We start from the raw sequence: 22,155 nt of genomic DNA, 5'->3' as shown, positions 1-22,155 counted from the left end.
TCGTTAAACAATGATAAGGATTCGAATCCCATGGTTGCATATCTGGTAACAATGTGCGAGTATTACAGTGTAATCTTGTTTGATTTCATTCGCCGATAGCGACTCCTACAGGCAAACATTGCTGTGAAGGTTAATAAGAAGAGTATTTGCACTGTGACAAACACAACGGCAAACATGCCCTTTGGCGAAGCTAGACACAATAGCTAAAAAATATCAGTCGTTGAAAGTTTGTGAAAAATCGTATCACAAAACGGTATAAAGATCCAGATAAAATAATGGACACAAAATATTCTCCAGGTTACCTCGTAGTTATAAAATCTCAGTTTTGAATAACGAATTCCCTCAAATATTTTGAAGTTGCTTTTTTTAATCGACCGTAAGCTGAACAACATGTGTCATTAGCATCCAATTTCTACAATAAAATCATTTTTATCTAAGAAGGCATGGTGCTTGCTCTTTCTTTAAATGCTCAATTGAATTAGGTTCTGTTCGGTGTGTGAATATCGATTTAAAAAACCGAACTGATATCACTAGTGTGTTGTTCAAAATAAAACGGTAAAAGAATGTAATCTGATAGTAAGCTGTTATGGGTTAAAATTACTCTATTGATGTAATAACAAGTTAAAATTATGACAAACACTTTGATTGAGAAAAACTGTTGAACTTAAATATGATATTTTTCCGTTCAACAGTTCAAATCAACCGTTCCGACAGTTTATAAAATGTTGTACGTTTTTAACTATCTCAAATAATAGGTTAAGAACCGGTCCGTTGTAATGACAACATTGAAGTAAGGTTAAACTCATAGAGAATTCCTTCCAAGACTGGCTTATGCTCGTGACGGCCAACGACGAGAAAATGACGAAATGACGAATGATCAATACTCCATTCATTGCGGCTTAAAACCTGTTCACCACATAGATACACCAGGTGATCATCTTTGGATCCGACAAACCCCGTATCCCGTCCAAAGCCAACCCCACCCCCCGGTCCCCTCCTGCTATCAGAAAATCGCATTCCTTCGAAGATGTCTACACCATTGATTCGCAGATAAAATCCAACACATTTACCAGCTCCAAGCTCGATCGCCAATAGTTGCAACCGGGCAGATCGTCGGTAATTACTCCTAATGAACCGGAGTACTTGAACCCGCTATTTTACACGCACAGTCATTTCGTTTTGTACCTTTTATACCAAAGCATTCCACGGAGATGATATCGAAAGGGAACGGGAGAGTAAAGGCAGGGGCAAAAATGCGTCTCATCTCTGAGCCACCAACCCAATCATAATGCTGGTAACCAACGGTGAGAGAGGCAACGGAGTTGGCAAAAGGATGCTGCAATAGCTGCTCGAGAGATGATTTCTTAATGGGGTTAGAAGACGATGCCATCGCCACCACCATTACCAGAGCAAAAGACAAGATAACCCAAAGAAAAGAAGGGAAAAAACGAGCGAGGATCTGTTCGACACAAGTCAGTTGAACCCGTAGTCACAGCGAATAGGAAAAACAGCAAGAAAACAGCCGAGAAAGCGCCAGAACGGCCCGGCCAGGGGACGGTGGCTAGTTGATGCTTGGAGGTGAACACAAGAAGCGGAAAAGGTACGGTCTGCTCTTCCCAACCACCCCGCCGTTTATGGGGTGGCATCATGGACCATGGGGTGGCGTCTCACCATCTCGTGGAAGTGGAAAAAGCTTTTCGGGGAAACGGTGCACGTACGCATAACTTGGTGGTGTGGTCGGTCAGGCGACGGACCACATAGAGTGATTGAATTGGAACGAGATAGAAACCGACCGCACGCATAATTAATTGTGCGTTTTCCTCGCCATCGTCGTCGTCGTCGTGCCAATGTTTCCTAATGCTTCCATATCTGAGCGCTGTGCTCCTGTGGCATTCTCGCGCGCGAGCGCTGGTGTTTTATAGCTCGCGCTCATTTCGTTATGAAAATATATCATTAGCACCAGAGAGCGTACAGCAGGGATCTCTGGGACATTGGCGTCCGGTGGTGTAGCGAAACCGAGCTCCAAACCGGCTGCAAAACCGGAGCGTAAAGGTGGCGTCGCAGGAAAAAAATGCGTAACCTCCCTCCCCCCGGGGCCAAGATATCCGGAGCAGGCGGAGGAAGAAGAAGACGAAACAGCGATGAATGAAAAAGAAAGGAAAAAAAAACAAAAGGAAACATTCGAACGATCGAGAGAGACAGACAGCAACGACAGAATGGGTAGCGGAGGGGGGTGGGATCGAGGCGTCCTCGTCTTGCGCGTGCGGTATATAGAAAGACTTGGAACGCAAAAGCGACGAACTCGGGGGAGCTCTAGTCCGTTGTTCTATGAAACGAAAGGAATCCAAAAGGCTACAATCTCACGCACTTCTTTTTCTCGGTTGCGGCTGAATCGAATAAAAGAAGAAGAAGAAGGAGAAGCATGCGATCGAGATGCGTGGTAGCGGAATGGCTGGAATTTCATCAAAATGCGTAATGGTCAGCGAAGGAAGGCGTTGTGTTGCCGGCGATGACGATGCTGACCGGGCTGTGTGCGTGCGTGTGTGTGTGTGTTTGTGTGTGTGTGTGTGACGGACCGGGAACGGTGAATTAGGAAATTAAAAAAGCTTTCAAAGCACCAAACCACCCCCAAAACGAAGGGGCCAATTTGCTGCTAATACGAAAAAGTGCGTGCGAACTCCGCAACTCGCAGCAAAATCCAGTCAAACAGAGGAGGAAGATGAGGAGGAATAGGGGCAGGAGGAGGGCCACTGACACGGAAGGTTTATTGAACTACCCCAACACCGATCCGCGTTTTTGGCAATCTCGTGGTGGGTGAGTGGATTTGGGGTGGGGGAAAAGGGGAGGTGAAACCACTAGGAAGCCATGGCGCGGTCCACGATTAGGCGATCCCACGTTCTCCTTCTTCCATTCATTCGCAATCATCGATGGCCAAACGGAAAGGAGATACGATCGATACGCACTTTCCTATTTCAGCGTTCTTCTTTCTCCTCCTCGAACATACTTTTGCGAGTTTCAAATGAAGGAATGGGGCGGCTTCATGGTGCGTAAGCGTTTTCGTTGAACTGGCTTGGCTGACGCAGGCGCCACAAGCCATCCCCAAAAACCGGTGATGATCGCGCGAACACGACTCCGAAACGGAGCCATTGTGCGTGTGGCATCCCGAAAACCAAGAACCGCACATTCGCAATGAGGACCCGGTTTCCGTTTCATACCAAAAAAAAAATCGTCCGCACATTGCCGGAACTGATCCGTTAACGGAAGAGCCGGCCCTTGGACGAACGCTAGCTACGCACATGCCAGCCATCATAGGCCTTATTGTGCGTATATATATGTATCAACCGTACCGATGCTCGTGTGCTAGAAATGCGTAAGCCATATCAGTCGTCTAGTGTAACGGTGATATGGCATAGCAACACGGGAGGGAGACAGAAGAACTGAGTGAAGACATCTGTAACCGATTGGCATGTGACGTGTTGCGTCGTAAGTCTGTCCGAAATATGGTAATAAACCTCGAAAGCGGCGAACGCTTGGTGGTGTTGGTGAAGCTGCTAACAAGGCTCGAGACACGTGTCTTGAGAAGCGGTGCTTCCAGAAACTTCGTTCTGATATGAGATTGTAAGCGTTCGCATGTTATTTGAGACACTATTTCTGTTCTTCACTGACTGGGATCGATTTTCTTTATGAATGCTTCACGTTGACAGTGGCAATCAAGAGTTCCTAGAACTTGGTTAAGAGATTGGTTTAGATACCGTTATTATAATGTTATCGTGATTCCTTTTTCAGGAATTCATTTAAGATTTTGGTATATAAACCATTAGATCCATTCGAATTGTTCGCTTCTTGGTGCCAATGAAATTCTTATTTCTTGTACGCCGTAATCTATGATTTAGTAGGCAAAAGGAGAACTGTTGTCATAGTTTCGTTCGCGTTAGTTCGAGTAGTTCAGGAGCACCTTGTGCAGAAAACACAGCTCAACAAATGATGATCAAGTACTCATTGAAAGAAAAAGAGGTTGCCTGTCAGCTCTTGGTTGGTATCGAAGTTTTTGACGGTGTTTCCGTTCATAATTTTGAAACCCAGAGTTTCAACGTACAAAATAGTTCGTTTAATAAAATGGATAAAAGCATATCAATGGCTCATGCTACGATTTTCTATAATTCCAGTCCATTGCAGGGCAGCTTATTGAACGTGATCGTTCAATACAGTTCCATTATAAACCAGAGGAAGACGCAAAAGAAGGTAAAAAATACATATTCTTCGTGCCTGGAGCTTCTCTAGCATGAAGCAGAACTTGACAAACAGGAAGCAGAGAAAACATTGCAAAAAACTGCGAGCCACCGCGAATGAATATCCAATTTCTTCCCACCGACAACTAGGAACCCTATTCCGAAGATTCTTCTTCCCGGTGAGTTTTAGTGGAGCAGGCTAGGGCATTCTAGAGCACGGCTAGCACGCGTACTGTACGATCATTATTTTTTGCCATTTTGGTCCGTTCCTAATCCGTGGAACATAGAACTGCGCTATTGCGGCCATATGTTTTTCAAAATTCAACCATTTATTTAACGATTAGAAAGCATTGCCACGGGAAAGAAACCAGACAATAGCCCTTCTAGCACCTTCTGTACAGCTTGCGCCATCCTGAGTCGCTGAAAGTACCGGAGATGCTAGAAAAGCGAGGAGGAGGAGGCGACAACTAGAGACGATAGGAAACCCAACAACCTAACGTGTCCCAACTCTAGGACCCCCCTGGTGAACCGTTCGCTTCTCTACCTGCGAACTAAACCCAAAAAAGTAGACGCCCGGACCCCTCTCCGTTGCATTACTGTTTGCTGTTGTTTGCGAATGTACCAGCAACAGGATCACAGGAGGCAAATCGTGAATTTCGCGCACACCGTCGGGACGCACGATCCATACAGACAATCCGTACCTCCCTTCTTCTTTTCGTGGACGAGACAGCCAGGCAAGCACTTTGAATGGCCATAGCAAGAAACCAAGGCACGATGACAATAGCCCAAAAATTACTCAGGAAGCGTGTGCTAAGTGAAGAAATGAAGGGCCAAACGCGGTTACCGCGCGTAATGAAACTGGATTCAAGCGGGAAGTACCCGGCACGCCGAACAGACAGTGCGGCCTGGCACTAGCGGTAGTGACGGTGGTGGTGGTGGGGTGGTGGTTTAACCCCTTTTTGTCTAATTTTCGACAACCAGTTCCCCTTCTATTTGGTCCTCCGAGCACCACCATCCGTCGGCGTCGTCGTCGTCGTTGTGGTTTCTTGTTCTTCTTTCCCACTACCGTGGGCCAGCCAAGTCATTGTGTATTGGGCTACCAAACCCTTGCCCAACGAAGATCCACGCATCCTCGTCGTCCAACCGTGTTTGCTGCTCCGGTGCTGTTCGCTTCCTTCTTACGCTTGGCTGCTTGTTAGCTTCTCTGTGCTCCTTAGCGCTTACATAGAGAAGCGACGCGAATCGCCATTAAAAAATAAGGATTTTTTGGCAATACCCTCTTTCACTATCGTTTGCTTCCATTTTGTGTATCGCTTGCCGACCACCGCAAAGCAACACGTGTTTGAGGTAGTGTGCGTGCAGTCTAGATCGTTCTTGTTCTAAGGCTAAGGTATTTTTTTTAACATCTGGATCATTTTTTTGCACTTCGGAATCATCTATGAACAGCACTAGTTATCGAGGAACTGGAACAAAAAATCCTAATATAAGCCAGCATATGTCAGTGTATATTCTCCTTTCCTAGCGTGAGAGCTTAGCGCCTCATCCGGTTGGCCAATCGCAATATCATGGATTGTCGCTATTGTGGTGGTTGCTATACAGGGACTACCAGTAAAATGCATCAAAAGTATTATTCCGCTCGCCCACGGATTTACAGATAGAACACACACAATCAGACACCATACACAGCATACTCCGAAACAATCGCCTTAAATGATCGCCTAGCAGCGATCATCTTGACGAAGGGCCCTTAACCTCTTTAGCTGCATTCGGCCAAGATGATCTACCATCGAAGAAGCATTCTCTCGCGTATTCTTTCCCCAGAGGAGATCCAACAATATCAGCTTGCTCTTTGGATTTACCACACGTGGGAGTTACATCTCTCCTCAGATGGGGCGCGCCCGTGGTGTTCGCTGTGCCACCACGAACTCAAAAACGCCCTCAGCTTTCCAATAGCGGCCACACCATGGTATGGTGGAGGAAGTGTAACCCCGAGAACAGGCAACCGAAACGCATCGCCGCATTGCATAAGCATGTGTCACACACCTCGGAGCAACAACGAGCGATCACGGGCGTTGGTTGGGTAAGGTGGTTGAGACGTGGGCTCTTTGGAAGGCGTTATAAAATGGGATTCTTGAGAGAATTTTATCCCATGTATTTAATCCAACATAAGTTCCTCTTTTTCTGTCGCTTTTGTGGAGCATGTACAGCTATAGCGTCCAAATTTCATGGACATCATTTGTTGATTTAGCGAAACCCTGGCGTGGTTATCACTAGCAATATTTTACTAAATCATCGGATAACAAATGGTAGTTCAAAAATGTTTTTTATGTTCCAATGTAAACGCATGATGCTTTTCATCAAAATTATGCTGATACAAACGGTGCTAGGAACTCACTGGAATGATTTCGACATTTATCTTCGACTGTTCAAGTGAATGTATAAAGTATGTAAAACCAATTAAAGCTTTTATTAAAACGTTTGTGAAATGCTATATTATTCTTGGGACAACTTAAGGAAACAAGTGACATTTAATTCATTTAAATACAGGAATTTTAAACGACATAGAAGAAACTTATGAATAATGTGAAGTTCCAGACCTTTATCACGAGACTAAAAGCTTTAGTGTTGGATTCATTAACTGTTAAGTTAATGCTAATAACTCTAAGATGTTCCTAGAACACTACATCAAGGAGCTATTGCATAGTTACCACATATCCTATAGAGTCAGTGTACTATTTAGTAAAGTTGTAGCCAATTTAAAAAAGAAAAGGAATATTTATAGAAATCATTGAACTTTTTTGTTTCTGGAAACCTTTTTGTTTAGAGTGTTATCTACAAATCTAATCAAAATCAAAAAAAAAATCATAAAGAATTGTGACATATGCAGGATAAGATATCTTAAGTATTATAGAGAGACTGTATAAAAATCAACACATTTCCCTTCCTTTCCTCCCTAGACGCGAATCCATTACCATTCTCTCATTACTAACGAGATAATGTGTTTCCGAAGAAATGTAGGCACTTCATCAAAGCGAGCAGCAACTAGAAATGACCCAACACAATTTACCTTTTTCCCTTTGGCGATCCACCTTAATGGGACACAGGGTTATCTGCGAGAAATGGGTGGCCCTCGGCTTGGTCTACCATCCTTGCTAGGCCTAGGGGCTTGATTACCGATGATTGCTTCAATTTTCTCAATTTAGCCTTTAAGTTTGGGGCACAACGCATCATTATCATCGTTACACCTTCGTCCATCGAGAGTGGTCATGTTGCGTCCAAAAATCATCGAAAATCATTGCTACTACCTGTAGGAACCAGCCACCCGCCCTTACTGCTCCATCATCATCATCATCATCCTTACGCTTTGATGCAACGAAAGGTACACTCTCCTGCTGGCCATTACAACAGATGCATTAGAAGGTGTTCGATGTTGCAACCGTTAATGCGTAGGGGGTCGACACTGGCGCTGACACCGTGGGCACACACGGCCACACGACCACCATACGCAACGCATGATGTGGTTGTCCTCCTCCGGACGGCACAGGCCTGTATGCCGTCTCTGGCTCACTTTAGGTTCTCATTCCGCGTAGGCGCCGCGCCAGTGACAACGGTGGGTGGCTAACATGAAAAATGACCGCATTTTCTCGCGTCCACTTCCCACCGACCACCGAGTCCCCATCGTGCCACAAATATCCACTAGAGAAAGTAGTTATCATCCGCGTGGGATGTGCGTTTGATGCCCAATCCGGCCAAAAAGAAAGGAAGGGGGTGGGGGTGGGGGTGGGGAGGAGGCGCGAACGCACAGGAAAAAAGGGATTCCCCCATCCGGCCGGCCGGGCAGCCAAAAAGGATCACGAAAGCTGACAGATCTTGCGTGGGCATCTGGCGCCTACACGTGTGAAGAAGGGTGGGTGGCCGCATCAGATTTGGATGCGCATTTCATAATGCAGTCATACAGCGGGCACTGGGAGTGATGGTAAGGTGGTGGTGTCGGAGGTGTTTCCATTAATAATTATATCCAATTTTTGTGGTTATCTTTCGTGCTTCTCCTTCTCCACCTCTCCCCAGCAGCACGTCATGGCGCGTGTGATGTGGGCTCGCGTGGCAGAACCAAGACCGGCCCTCGGTGAGCGGTGGATACCGGCAGTTTGTGCACTACGCTCGGTCAATTTGTGCGCTTGGGGGCCCCCTAGCATTTCAACATCCGGACTACCACTACCGTGCGACCGGCTACACCGACTCCGAACGGTTTGTGTCGTGCAACACGCCCATCACGTGAAGATGGAGAGGCGCACGCCGTTGAATGATTCAATTTTTTAAAATATAAAACGCCTTCAAAATGCACTCAAGCATCGGTGAGTTTTGTTGCCTGCTTCTGTGTGTGGTAGGATCATTTGAATAGTACAACACGAACCACCCCCGTCCTGCTTATGCTTCTTATGCACTCGATCGAGGATGATCTTTAATCATACCGTGCGCCCATGGAGCACAAATGAATAAAGATTAACAATAGCCGGGCGTGCAAGGGGTCCCGCGTGTCTGCATTGCTCAAGCATAGAGCAACATTGTTACTGTTGTTGCATCGAAAGTAGCTCAGTCGCTCGGTTAATGATGGTTTTTTTTTTGCGCTCTTCCTTCATCCAGTTTAGCGTCTACTACACACCATCTGTCGACTTTCGTTCGAGAATCGAGACCATCTGATGCCACGGGTGCCAAAATAGAGCGCCAACAGAAGGACTCCGGTCTCCGGTGTCGTCTTCCGCAGCAACAACAAAAAAAGCCCATTCCTTGTACATCCCCAAAGTACCCCAGGACTGAGCCATCACTACCAGTGCCAATTCCCTGCTCTCGTACCGGGTAAACAAACATTCAACTTCTTCCCTCTCTCTCTCGCGAATTTGGATGTTGAATTTTTTACTTTTTGTGTCCCATTATTGTTTATATTGTTCTCACCGCCGTATTTCGTAACATTTCTCTCGATCTCTCGGCACAGGCACGGCGCAGAGAGACAATTCCGTTCAATCGAGGGCGCGAGAGAGCTCCCTTTGGTTGGGGGGAGACCCCTTGTAGTGTGTGCGCGGGCGCGCGCGCGCCTTCGCTTCCAAACAAAACACGCAGCAGAACACAACACACCACACACACCACGGCGATGCGGCCGGCGATTGCGTGTTTTGGTTGCTAGCATGGTGTGCGTGATGATGCGTTCGAGGATGGGGGAGGGGAGGGAGAGACAACGCATTTTTCGTCAAACTCACCCAATCCACTAGACCCGAAACGGAGGATGAATCTACCAAATCCTTCCACGCAAGAAAATCTCTCAACAATGGAAGGCATCGTTGCTGCACCATTGCTTCGTCACTGGCGTTGGTCGAATCGCGAGAAACCAAACCAGAGAAGAATATTTTGCGGCCGTTCCCCACCCCACCGGTCGGTTCTGCGCATCCACTTTCTCGCGCTCCACCACACACACGCTCGGTTGGTATCCAGCGCTCCAGAATCACCAACACCTTTTCGCGGGTCCAGTAGCGAGCGGTCCGTAGCGTGCGTATGCTGGTTGGTGTGTGAACCAGCTCCCCCCCTTCTCCACCGTTGATTCTCGAGCGTTGATTCTGGCAAACACTGGACGCGCCATTTTGATTGTTTTGACACAATTGTGCGTCAGCAGAGCGGTGATGATGATGGTGAAACGCACACGCGGTCCCGAGAGATTGGGGGGAAGTATTAAATCTTCCGCAAAACAGGTCCACCACCGCCAGCCGCTCCTGGAATGTGCGGTACTTCCTTTGCACACACCCTGACATTGGATCGATCCGCGGCGGCAATGGAAGTGTGGTTCGCGCTCGTACACAACACACGGCGTAGGGTATGGTCAGTAACTGCGTGCTCGAAATAGCTTCATTCTTCACTGATGGAATCAAACCAAATCCCAAAACGGTAGCATTCTCATTGCTAGCGTACCTGGTAATAGTAAGGACTTCTGGGTGTACACTAATTTAATAAGCAGCTTAGTTAATTTACGGAAAAAACTAGGCACCCATAAAGCATATCGAATACAGACAAACAGAACGTATTGGTCGGTTCGCGTAATAAAATTAATCTGAACTATCTGAACAATGATTACTGTTAATAATCAGATTAAACAGAGGGAGGGCTTTGCTTATAGCATCATTGTACAATCGCCGTGTCATATAATCATTTCGTGTTTGTAGTGTAGCTAAATTTCTATTGCGCACCGGCAGGGCGACTTCAAACTTACCTGATGGCGATTCGGACGTGAATCCATTCAGCAACAGTAATCCTATCGTAAACACAACGCTAAGTCGAAATGAGAGCAGCGCCATAAAAAATCCTTCACCATTTGGAGTGTAATATGCTATGCGAAACACTGGACCACCGTTAGCGGCGGCGATCGCCGGAGAGATGGGGCTTGGCTCAGCTAAAGAATCTATCCTCCTGTTTCTCCTTCTTCACACTATGTGCGTACTGCGTGCCAATGAGCACGGGAAACGCTTCTCTTTTCACCTCCCACTACACACACTCGCTGGCACGGTGTGGTGCCCGGTGATGTGGTTCTGTTGATGGGTTTTGATAGCAGCTGCTGGAAAAAGCTGCACTTTTTGCTTTTCTACGTACGCGCCTTTTATGGGGGAGAAGAGCGTTACTTTACCTTTGCACTTTTGTATGTTGTTCTCGGTTTGTCACATTTACGTCCCCCCCGGAGGGCGAAACACTACAGTGACCGGCTAATACACGCGCATACACACATTCCTGCACTGCACTGCACTGTGAGGATCGATCGATCTGCTGCTGCTGGGCAGGAATCGTGAACCACGGATCGCGCCTACTGCGTTCTCTTTATTTCCTTGAAAACACCATTCACACACTGGAGTAGTGACGCTCAGCATTTGGCACGAAGACGGCTGTGCGCGCTCACACACCGATATACTGCTGCTGCTGCTGCTGTTGTTGGTGGTAGCGCGTTGCGTACGCACTATGCAACCGCCACAACAACACCAACAACAACATCTCACCCTTTTCTTCTGCTTTGTGGTCAATCTCTCCGCTGTTTCTTCGCCTACGCACCACCTACGCCATACGCGCTTTTCTTCATCGATGAGGCAATATATGGAGTCGCGGCTGGCGGATTGAATGCGCCCCATTCACGCACTCACACACATGGTGCAATAATGCGCGCTGGTGTTTCACATGCCACGCAAGATACCGGGTCACAGCATGCGTGCAAGTTCACATTTCGCATTTTCACAGTCACACACCGGGTGGGCACACATTTAGCGCGAAGAATGAAAAGCAAATCGAACGAAAGCCCCCCAATCAACGATCTGGATACTGTTTCCCGGTTTGCTTCCGACACACCGCAGCATCCCTATTAGAAAGGGTTCTTTTGTTGCTCCCTTTTAGTCTCTGCCTGGTGAGCGTAGTTGCGCTTGAATTAGCTCAGGAGCGATTAGAGATAGTAACTTCTGAAAATAAACAAACAAAAAAACTTAAATTTAAAACAATGCACCACGTAAGAAAAAATGTAAACAAATCGTTTTGCCACCGCTACCACCACCAGCACCACTTCGCCTTTTCTCCGGTCAGGATGTGGGCGGCTACTGCTTTCGTTAGTATCCTTCATCATCACCCACATCTACACACACCCACACTAGGTTCCACACGCGAGCACAGCACACTTTGCCTTCGGGGGATTGATTTGGCCGAACAAACACAATGTGTGCGCGCGTGCACACCCACATTCATGCTTTCACGCACTGCATTTACACAACAGTCGCGAATCACGGTCACCAGATTCGCATTGGCATTCGCATTTTAGCTGAAATGCATTTTACCAAAAGAATTGTGCACCGCCAGTAGCACACAGCTGATGTCTTTTGCACCACCGTGCGGATCGTACAGAGGTTGAGGTTGCATGTTATCACCGCACTGAACCCGCTATCATTGCAAATCGATCGAAGGTACGAAGAAAATTTGTATGTGTACACCCAATCCCTCACCTTCACACACGGAATTTACAACTGAAGGGGAAAACGTGGGGTAATTGTTTATGCTAGCCAACTAGATGATACTGTAGTGTTTCACGTCCTATCAGCATACAACACAACACACTTTTGCCGCTTTCGCTTGCTCGCGCAGCATCTTCTCTCGTTTGGGGGTGCGTGCAGCATCCACAAAACGATGCTCCGCTCCGGTCTGTTCTTCGCTAGGTTCCACAAACGCAAATTGCATTTACTTTGACCAATTTCTTGTGAATCCTCCTAGGCGTGCTGAATTCCATCACAGTATGCTTGGTTTGGTATATTCCGTATGTTTGCTAACGTTCGGAAGGATGATACTGTGAACGGCGGATGGATGGATGGAAGTTTTTGGAATAGAAATGCTGCACAAAAAGTAAACAATTTCTCATTCAAAGCACTCTCAGTTTTACTACTTCCCTTGGAGGCACTGTGCGAGAGAGAAATGTAAATTCACATCCTTCTTCTACAAGCCAAGCGGTAAGTGAGATGGGTATGTGTACCGATACCGAGCACTCGCCGGCGGCGCACTACATAACTCCTATTTCCCCCGTATACACATCCGCACAGAGTCAGAGACACACTGGAAGCACTGGCAGGCAGAGGATAAATAGTGATTACGACGCACGGCAACAACCGCATGTGCGTATGCTTTCTTGCGTAGATTTTTGTGAACATCTGCCAGTGTGTGTGGGTTTGTGCAGGTACCAGGGGCGTGTAGTTGCGCGTATGTGTGTCCGCGTATGTGCGCACTAGCGCTGCCACCATACACACAATATGCGACACCGCCTGGAGAAGACCCTAGAGACATCGCTCTATTAATTTAAATTTCCACACCACGGGCCGGTTCTCGCTGTCTTCTCGTGTCTTCCCGCGTCGCCGCTTGGCCAATCGCGATTGCTCTTCAGCTAGATTGATAGTGCGCCGTGGGTTGCGACGGGAAGATGTGATGGTGGCTGGGCAAAAACAACTCGACACACTACACTCATGTCACTAAATGGCGCACACAATATCCGTAGTCCGCGCGCGTTACGAGACAATAAATGGGTGCGCGGCCGTTCTTCTGACCTACCCCGTCCCATTCTCCTAGCAACACAGTCTCCCTCCTCGCTTCCACATCCTTCTGAGGTTAACGGTTTCTAACTACACAGCACAGCAACCATTAAAAACACTTTCGCGACACAGTACACATTTTGCGATGCTCTCCAAGGTATCACCACTCCTACGAATTGTAGTTGATCAGCAGAGAATCGTTTGCTTGGCGTATTTAACAACGGAAACAATAAAATATGAAAACCAGAGTTGCTCCTGCCCGGCGCGAGGAAAAGCGAAACGAGCAAGTAAAATGCGAAACGCAATTCCGACCGTATATTATGGTGGCAGCAGCATAACGCCGTGCGCATACGAAAAACAAGACTCTCGGACCGGGTTCTGCCGATAAAAAGAAGCACAACCGTACACCGCGAGAGCACCAGAACGAATGAGAGAGAGAGAGAGAGAGAGAGAGAGAGAGAGAGAGAGAGAGAGAGAGAGAGAGAGAGAGAGAGAGAGAGAGAGAGAGAGAGTGAGAGCGCGCGGACGAGAGAAGGAAACCGAGAGAAAGTGTAGGGAGCGCAAGAAGGGGGTGGGTTAGCAAAAATGATGCAAACAAAAAAAAATCCTTCGAAACCCACCGCACCGTGTTGCCGGGGATTGATGGGAAATCGAAACGCACAGATACACGCGAGCTTGATCCACTCTCCATCCCAAACCTAGTGTGGCCTACTGGGATGCTGTCCCATCGACGATTCTAAAGAATTGGCTTGTGAATCGTCGTTCTAGGGGCAACACTCTATGCCTTCACGGAAGCGCACTACGAACACAAGGTTCCACTGGAGCCGGAAATCAATCTTACTCCGGCACAGGCTCCTGGGATACGACCATCCGTGTCTATCGTCTATCGTGATATAGCTTATTTCTTCCCCGGGGAGTGTTCTTTTCGGAGAACCGTTGTCCAGCCACCATAACACACTACCCAAGGTCAGCGGCTGCCACAACTTTCTGGAGAACACGTAACGAACTGCGGAGTAAGAACGGACGGATTGCCTCTGCCGCCGTCTTCGTCGCTTGCTGCCGGTTCCACTGCGTGCGTGCGTGCGTGCGTGTCGCGAGTGTGTAGTGGTGCGTGAAAGTAAGTAAAACCACCTTGCGTCCACGACGCGGTGCGGCATTATTTTTGTCACGAACCTTACAGCCACTCCACCGCGCAGTCCACCGTGCTTCTTGGTGTGACGGTTCCGCAAGGATGGATCGGCGGTAGCGACCACTTTGTCGAAACGGACCAAAATGAAGAAACGAACGCCCAGGCACGACGGCCGGCGGCAACATCACTCGATATTGACGACATCAGCAGCGGCAGCGGCGAACGGGGCTCCAAATTCGCATAAACCACACACCGGACAAATGGAAATGAGGCCGACCTTAGAGGTGGTGTGGTTTGCAAAATTCCTCCTTTGTCACCCTCCGACCACGCACCAGCGCAGCTTTTCGCCTGGATTTTATTCCTTTTAACCCCCCGTCCGGTTGTTGTCTCTTGGGTATTATGCTTGCCGTTTTTTTTGCTGTTTGGGATTCCCGGGATTCTAGCGTAGGGATTAGAATATCGTTCGTTACCGCACAGGACACTCGCACTGTTCTGACCGTTGTTGGCTTCGTTTCGTGCACGCCCCACAGATCACAGAACACGGAACACAGAACAAAGTTTACCTTTTCACGAAAACTCTCGACCCTTTTTGAACGCGCCAGTTGATTGCTGCTGCTTGGTGCGTACGCTGCTGGAGGAAACTCGCGAAAACACCGGAACACTTGTGAAAAACACGATTTTCCCCAGTCGAAGGAAGCGTTGTTTTCTCCGTTCTGCTTTTTTTGCGTGTCGTGCGTGTCAAGCGTGGGCCACACGAAGCGTATACCTCGCGTTTACTCGTACGAGCAGTAATTTTTGGCCGAGGACTCTCACTTCGCCCACCGTGGCTTCAAGGCACGGTGGAATTATCACGTAACTTTTTACCACAAATTAACTGCTCGAACTGTTCGAAATAAACGTTTACGTCGGCGGTTTAAGGAGTCGTAAATTCCGGGGTTCGTTTTTCGGTACTTTCGACTCCTGGATACTGTTTATAATGAAATCTGGGAAGCATTTTTTGAGCAGTTGAAATTCTGCGCGTAGTTTTACCGTTTTATTCTAGAACGTAGTTTTAAGTAAAACCTTTGTCATAGCCCTTTGTTTGATTGGTATAGTCGTAAGGTTCTTTATTTTAGTGAAAAATAAGCGACAAAATGCGGTTTCAGAATACATGCTGAAAGATTAATCGTACGAGATAAGAGTTCGTACGGATGACACGCTGTGCAATAGAGACACCTTATTGTTACTAGAAATTGCGCGGTGGTTTAGGTGTGCCGACGAGACGTTTAAGATGAGCTGCTGGACGAATGCTTTCGCTGTTTGCGCTTCTTGTCCTTGCGTTTCTTGCGACTTTTCTCCTTCTTAGCAGCGGACACCTCTGACGATGACGAGGATGATGAGGAAGAGGACGAGGAGGAGGACGACGTGCTGGATGAGCGCCGTTTGTTACTTGATTTGGACTTCTTCTTATGGCCTGCGACCCCGGTCACAACCGTTGCAAGGATGCGCTGGGCCGCCTCTTGTGCGTTCAGTTTGTCAATCGTTTCCTTTTTAAGTTGCTTCAGCTGAGCCAAATCCATCACCGCATCGAGTGCACGTGCTTCGTCCCGTTCAGTTTTCACTCGAGCTTGCTGATTCTGTTGCTGTTGCTTTTCGCGAGCCTTGCGCTGCTGCTCTTCGATCTCCTTCTCCATGTGGCTCTTCAGTAGCAGCAGTGTTTCGGCTCGTTTTAACATTTTCTCCTTCTGCAGCCGAGCCTTTTCTTCCTCGGAGATGCTTTCCTTCTTCACACTGGCCATCGCCTGTTGCGATGCAGCTTCCACGGCAGCCGTTGCCGCTGCTACAATCGCAGTGGCCACCGCACCGGGACTCTTCGCTTTACCACCTTCCTGCTCCCGACCGTTCGAGGAACCGCCCTTGGCCGTAGAAACTCTCTCAGGTGACGCCGTACGGCGTGACCGAGGAGCTCTTTCCTTAGGAGATTCGGACCTATTACGTCGTGACCGATCCGGCGATCCACCACGAGAGCTATCCGCTGAACCGCTACTATCTCGACGATGGTGTCTACGTCGTCGGTCGGGGCTATGTGATCGGCTATGGGAACGATCCTGACGCCGTGAACGCCGGTTCCCGTCATCACGGCTGCGAGAACGACGCCAATCGCGCTCCTGACGATGATCATAACCACCGAAACGGGATCGACCCATCATCGTTGGTGGGGGCCGAGAATAGTACGATCCACCGACATTACCACCAGCAAATCGACGCTGAGGATTGTATCGATTAAACTGTTGACCATCACCACCACCACGGTAAGGTTGTCGACGGTTGTTACCACGATAATGTTGGGGCGGTGATCTTCCCCGATACTCATCCGGACCTCCACCGCGGCGCGATCTATCGGCCGAATGGCTGCGGGAACGATCACGCCTACTATCATTACCCTGTCGTCGAGAACGATCGTCGGAACTCTTGGGAAAGTCATTGCTTTTCTTTTTTGGTTCCACACCGAGCGCCTTGGCCAGCGTTTCGCTTTTGTTTATCGTAGCTGTCTGCTCCTGTTGCGTATGCTCGTCGCCTTCCGTTTCCGCTTCGGATTGTTCCGCGGGCTGATCTTCGTAGTCAAGCGCATTCATATCAACCGATCCATTAGATTTTGCTCGTTGCCGTTCGGCTCGCTCACCCGTGCCAGTGATCGTGGAAGTCGACTCTCCAGCTTCGAGCGCCTCTTCTGATGCGCCGGGCGGTTGCTCTTGATTGAGCTCGAAAAACGATTTCTTCGACGCACCTTTCGCCAGTTCCTCGTGGCGCTTCTTCCGCTCGGACTCACGGCGCTTTATCTCGACGTCACGCTGCCGTTTCTCTTCCTCGAGCTTCTCCAAATCCGTCATCTTGATCGTCCGTTTCTGGGCTGCACGCCAGTGAATCGGAGTCTGGCTGCGCGAACGGCTACGCGACCTCGATGGAGTCCGGTAACGCTGTGGACGGGGGAAAAAAACAGATAATGAAATTCATAATCATGGACACCCGATATTGACCTGGTGGGTAACGGGGTGTTTATCTTACGAAATTGCCTCTGCCTTTGATGATACGTCCACTCCGCGACACTGGTACTCGCTTTTTTGACCAACCGAAACCCTTCTGCTGTTCGCGGGATCTCTGCTCGTTGCGATGATGCTTCCGATCATCCCCTTCTTCGCCACCAGTGGTCGCTGTGCTACGCTTGCTATCAGCCCGCATAAGAAATTTGTTCGACACTTCCGGTATCTCTTCCGGATTGATCTTCGTCACCGTGGCCATCGGATGCAATTCATCTTCAAGCTCACCATCCTCCACCGATGTTCTTTCACTGCAGAGGTGAAGAAGGAATGGGCATTACAAATTAAAATACCCGTTGTCTTGTAGTTTCGTGGTTACTTACTTTCCCTTCGGTCCGCGCGGCGAAGAATCTCTTTCGCGTTTCTTCTTTTTCTCCTTCTTACGTTTCTTGCTCGATTCCTCAGCCGATTCATCACTAGAAGCAGCTGACTTTTTCTTTTTCTTTTCTTTTTTTTCTATATACCCAAAACGAAACAATCCCACAGCAAGTTATATTACAATTGAGTAGCCAAACCCAAACCAAAGCCCATTTTTCCGCTCAATCACTCACCCTTCACCTGACGAATCAGCTCGCCACAGTTAGAAACGACCGCATCTTGCAGCGGTCGTGAATTACGATCGACCGGCAGCTGTTCGAGCTGCCGCACTAGATCCTGGCCGGATACAACGTGACCAAACACAACGTGTACACTGGAATCGATAGCAAAGAAGGTCAGCAAAAGTTGAGCAAGACGGCAACTGTACGATATACTCACTTATCAAGATGAGGGGCAGGTTGCGTTGTACTACAATAGAGAAAGAGAGAACACAGAGAGAACATTGATTGGCTAGTGGTCAGCGAGCTAGTAGGGTTGCTTGGATGGTTTTGTAGCAGAGCGTTCGAGCGCAGGATGATGCTTGAATCGGGTAGCGCATTTCGGTTCCGGGTTGTCGTTGCTTGTTTGAGGTGTACCGTTTTAACGGCGATCTGCCGAGCATACCGATATGCATCGGACAATAGGTACTACGCAGATTTCGGCTTAAGCGGTTACGATGGATTCACCATGTATACACCCGTTTGAGCTACTCAATCGGTGGTAGTAGTAGTGGTAGTGGTTGTAGAAGATACAGAAACCGTCGAAAGCCATGGAACCATGGAAGCCATGGATCCATGCCTAGGTTCATGGAACGATCCGTTCCCTGATGGCATCTAGGGGGATGGGGGACCTATCGTCTCTAAACAATAACGAATATAAACAACGGGTACAAAAGCAGTCAATGTAACAATGAGAGTGCTATCCGCTGGCTAATGGTTGGTAACGACAAGTGCTGGAAGAAAGGCTTATCAGTGAGACAGATTAAATGTTATGCAGAGGAATGTGGCACCGCGTAGAATGGGTCCTTCGCCTTGCCAAGATTCCAAATCGAGCTGCATTCTGTGCTAACGTCACGCAAAAGTCAGTAGCACTTACATGAAGAACTGTGAACCATTAGTGTTCTTTCCACGATTGGCCATCGAGAGCAGGAATGGCCTATCGTGCTTGAGGGTGAAGGCTTCGTCTGTGGTAAAGAGATATACCCACAAATATGTTTATTTCATGCACCGAAGCAGTAAACACGTCTCCGTGAATCTTACCCTCGAAGGTTCCCCCGTAAATGGATTCTCCTCCCGTTCCGTTGCCATTCGAGAAATCACCCGATTGTATCATAAAGTCCTTCACTACGCGATGGAAAATAACACCCTGCCAGAAACATTAAACATTATTGTTAGAACGCTTCTAGAAGAGAGAAGCCACTGCGTGGATTGTTGGGGAAAGAAATACCCGATAATATAGCGGCTTGTTCGTCTTCACACCGATCCCCTTCTCGCCGGTGCACAGAGCGCGGAAGTTCTCGCACGTTTTCGGAGCGACCGAAGGATACAACTCAAACACTATACGACCGGCCGGAAGCCCCCCAAGGCTGACATCGAAAAAGCATCGTATCGCATCTTGGACGCGCTCCGCTGGCGGTCCCGTGTCGGAATCGATCGTCATTTTCTGGACCCTGCAAAAGTTAACGCTAGGAACGCGTAGAAGGAAAACAAATATGGCACTTATTAGATGCGCTCTAGCGTGCGGTTTTACCGTACGTTTCGGATCGCTTCGAACAGCATCGTATGGTTCTTCTCTTCGTCGAGACCAAAGCAATGCGATTTAACTTTTAAAGTAACACAATATTAGGGAATTTAAGCAAAATACTCACTTTAAAATTCCTAATTTGAGCCGCGTCCGATTTTTCGCCTTCTTCTTCTTCTTCTTCTTCTGCGAGTTATGACAACACCGTCACACCGTTCAAGCGTTTATACCAGAAAGTTGAGTTGGGTTTTTTGAGGCTCCGAGCGTGGTTGATAATTTTAACGATTTTCAAAGGATTTTGTGTTCATTTCTTGTGTTTCGTGAAAAAGAAATTGTGCGAAAGAGTGTTCTAATCCACACGCGGCCAGTGCAATGTTTCTTTATTATCTTTTAACAAAGAGATGCGTCTTTTCCATCCGTGCTTCATCAGCGTTTTACAAATCGTTTTCATATTCTCGGAAAACGTACCGGATCTTTTTGATAGCCAGCTCAACATCCTCATCCGTAATATTAGTATAGATGACGATGCGCGCGAATGACCAATCCCGGGCACTTAGCTTCAGGACGATACTCTTACCTTGCGAATCGACCACTCCTGCTTCCGCTTCACCCGGATACACGGTGGCCAACCGATGTGCCAGATCGCTCGAGTGTACCGTTTTGCTAAGGATCTGCACCATGAGGATGTTGGAGTGCAGATTCTCGAGATCTACCTTGAAGATCGGGCTGGCCAGCTGATCGATCGCTTCCGCCACCCGTCTTGTTCTGGCGTGATCATCCTTCAACTTCGGTACGATCTCGTCCAGTGCGCAGAGCCCGGCCGCAGCCAGAAATCCTACCTGCCTCATTCCGCCTCCAAGAGCTTTTCGCAAACGGTGAGCCCTAAAATTGAATAATGTAAGGTAATACGATCGAATAGCAACGTCTGTAACTTGCTTTCCCCAGCTTACTCTTTGATGAATTCAGCCGAACCAACGAGCACGGAACCGACGGGACACGCTAGCCCTTTACTTAGGCAAAAGCACACGGAATCGACGTCCCGGACGATGCGTGAAACCGGTAGATTCAAATGCGCGGCTGCGTTGAACACGCGGGCCCCATCCATGTGCACCTGCGAAGGTAAGAGTAAATTATCAAAAACGATCGCTTACAGAACGGCGGAGCAATAGATACCAACCTTGGCTCCCTTCTCCGTGCACATCTTGTACAGGTTCTCTAGCCAATCCAGTGGCAAAACCTTACCCCCACACATATTGTGGGTATTTTCGACCATCACGAGTACGGTGTCGGGTTCGTGGACATCGAAGCCACGGAACTTTTTCGATAGCTCATTCAAACAGAACGTACCGTCCGGATTGTTACGAATCGTGCTCAACAGCACGCCCGCGATCTGTGCCGCGCCTCCCTGTTCATAGAGAAACCCGTGCGCCATATCACCGACGACGGCTTCCGTGCCACGCCGTGAACAGTGGACCATAACTGCGAATGAGAAAAGTTATTACCACCATGCGTGCGATGGCATGCTGCATAAAGTAAAGCCTCTTGATCACGCATATCCAGCGATGCTTATGAATACAGGACTCCAAAATGATTTGAAACTCGATCGCTGCTACAATAAGGTTTCGCGAATGGATTATGCATGCTGTCCTACGCATACGCAGCCTCCTAATCTATTTCAAGGCATTTATCTCTTAACGCTAGATACTGCGAACAATTGTATACGATGATGGTGCGTTTGATTGATTGTTCTACGACATCTACTGCCATATAAAACTTCTTATCATCGCGCAAAAACGATGAGCCTCGGGGTATCACTGGCCAGCTTTTGGTTGTTACTAGCACCTCGTGTAGGTTTGAAAATGGGTGGAGTCATTGAAGAAAGTACGTTGAATTTTGGTAAACCATTCAACACTACGGCAATACCAATGCTGCAGAATGGAATGAATAACGCTTCTCGGTCGTTTAGTGGATCTGATTCCATAATCTATTTCAATTAGTCACTCACTTGCCAGCAGATTGGCCATGGTACCGGAGGGCACGAATAGGGCAGCCTCCTTGCCGAATAGCGCGGCCGACCGTTGCTCCAGCTTTCGTACGGTCGGATCTTCACCGTACACGTCGTCTCCTACGACCGCTTCGAAGATTGCCTGGCGCATGCTCGGCGTGGGCACGGACAGTGTGTCCGAGCGAAAATCAACGACACGCACATTGTTCGCACCGCCGTCTCCACCGACCTCATCTGCCGCCGTTTGCGAGTACATGGTTGAAGCGAAAACTCTACTACCGTTCACTGGGACTATCACTACTGGACTGGCCGATTTCTGCGTAAACCACTAGATTAAATCACTGCCGTGGCACTAGCGAATCTACACGAACCAAGGGTGCCCCGAAGCCTATCTATCAGCGGCGGCCGCGAATCTTATGCGTGATAAGGCGTGATCGTCAGTGCTGTGTGGTAATTGGATTTTTTTTTATTTCTATTCCATCGCGAGCAGGAAACCGATCGTCGCGGTACTGAACCGCCGAAACTAAACGCA

General features: G+C 48.2%; 3 protein-coding genes across 5 annotated transcripts in view; all 3 read right to left on the bottom strand.

The window, feature by feature from the left end:
• LOC125949106 (uncharacterized) overlaps positions 1-15,152 on the bottom strand; it is a 317,531-nt gene extending 302,379 nt beyond the window's left edge. For all 3 annotated transcript variants that reach the window (XR_007468649.1, XR_007468648.1, XM_049675808.1), the window contains exons 1-2: positions 15,008-15,152; positions 10,486-11,710 (exon numbers count right to left, since the gene is read on the bottom strand). Coding sequence is in view for 1 of the 3 variants with exons in the window: in XM_049675808.1 (XP_049531765.1) it covers positions 10,486-10,570 (85 nt within the window). In the remaining 2 variants the exon portion in view is untranslated. The remainder of the gene's footprint in view (positions 1-10,485; positions 11,711-15,007) is intronic.
• A 536-nt stretch (positions 15,153-15,688) lies between these two features.
• Positions 15,689-19,796, bottom strand: LOC125959181 (peptidyl-prolyl cis-trans isomerase G). The gene is given in 9 exon segments (XM_049691991.1): positions 15,689-17,401; positions 17,490-17,772; positions 17,845-17,977; positions 18,073-18,212; positions 18,278-18,307; positions 18,974-19,061; positions 19,138-19,243; positions 19,325-19,562; positions 19,746-19,796. Coding segments are annotated over 8 exon segments (2,706 nt in total). The 5' UTR covers positions 19,538-19,562; positions 19,746-19,796.
• Positions 19,797-19,855: 59 nt separating this feature from the next.
• LOC125950335 (uncharacterized) lies at positions 19,856-22,082 on the bottom strand. The gene is made up of 4 exons (XM_049678225.1): positions 21,624-22,082; positions 20,796-21,097; positions 20,569-20,729; positions 19,856-20,500 (listed from the first exon to the last, which is right to left on the bottom strand). The coding sequence occupies exons 1-4, from the start codon at positions 21,877-21,879 to the stop codon at positions 20,053-20,055; spliced, it is 1,167 nt and encodes a 388-aa protein (XP_049534182.1). The 5' UTR covers positions 21,880-22,082; the 3' UTR covers positions 19,856-20,052.
• Between the last annotated feature and the right edge of the window lie 73 nt (positions 22,083-22,155).

This window comes from Anopheles darlingi, chromosome 2, assembly GCF_943734745.1.
Source record: "Anopheles darlingi chromosome 2, idAnoDarlMG_H_01, whole genome shotgun sequence".
Lineage (NCBI taxonomy): Eukaryota > Metazoa > Arthropoda > Insecta > Diptera > Culicidae > Anopheles > Anopheles darlingi.
This window is presented reverse-complemented; position numbering and strand designations above follow the sequence as displayed.

What these genes read in the sequence shown, in the direction of transcription:
- LOC125950335 (XM_049678225.1), bottom strand. Translation starts at nt 21,879, where the DNA reads ATGTACTCGCAAACGGCGGCAGATGAGGTCGGTGGAGACGGCGGTGCG. An exon ending in CATGGCCAATCTGCTGGCAA is followed by an intron (nt 21,098 to 21,623) that starts GTGAGTGACTAA and finishes TCTCATTCGCAG; the next exon opens with TTATGGTCCACTGTTCACGG. An exon ending in TCGGCTGAATTCATCAAAGA is followed by an intron (nt 20,501 to 20,568) that starts GTAAGCTGGGGA and finishes ATTCAATTTTAG; the next exon opens with GGCTCACCGTTTGCGAAAAG.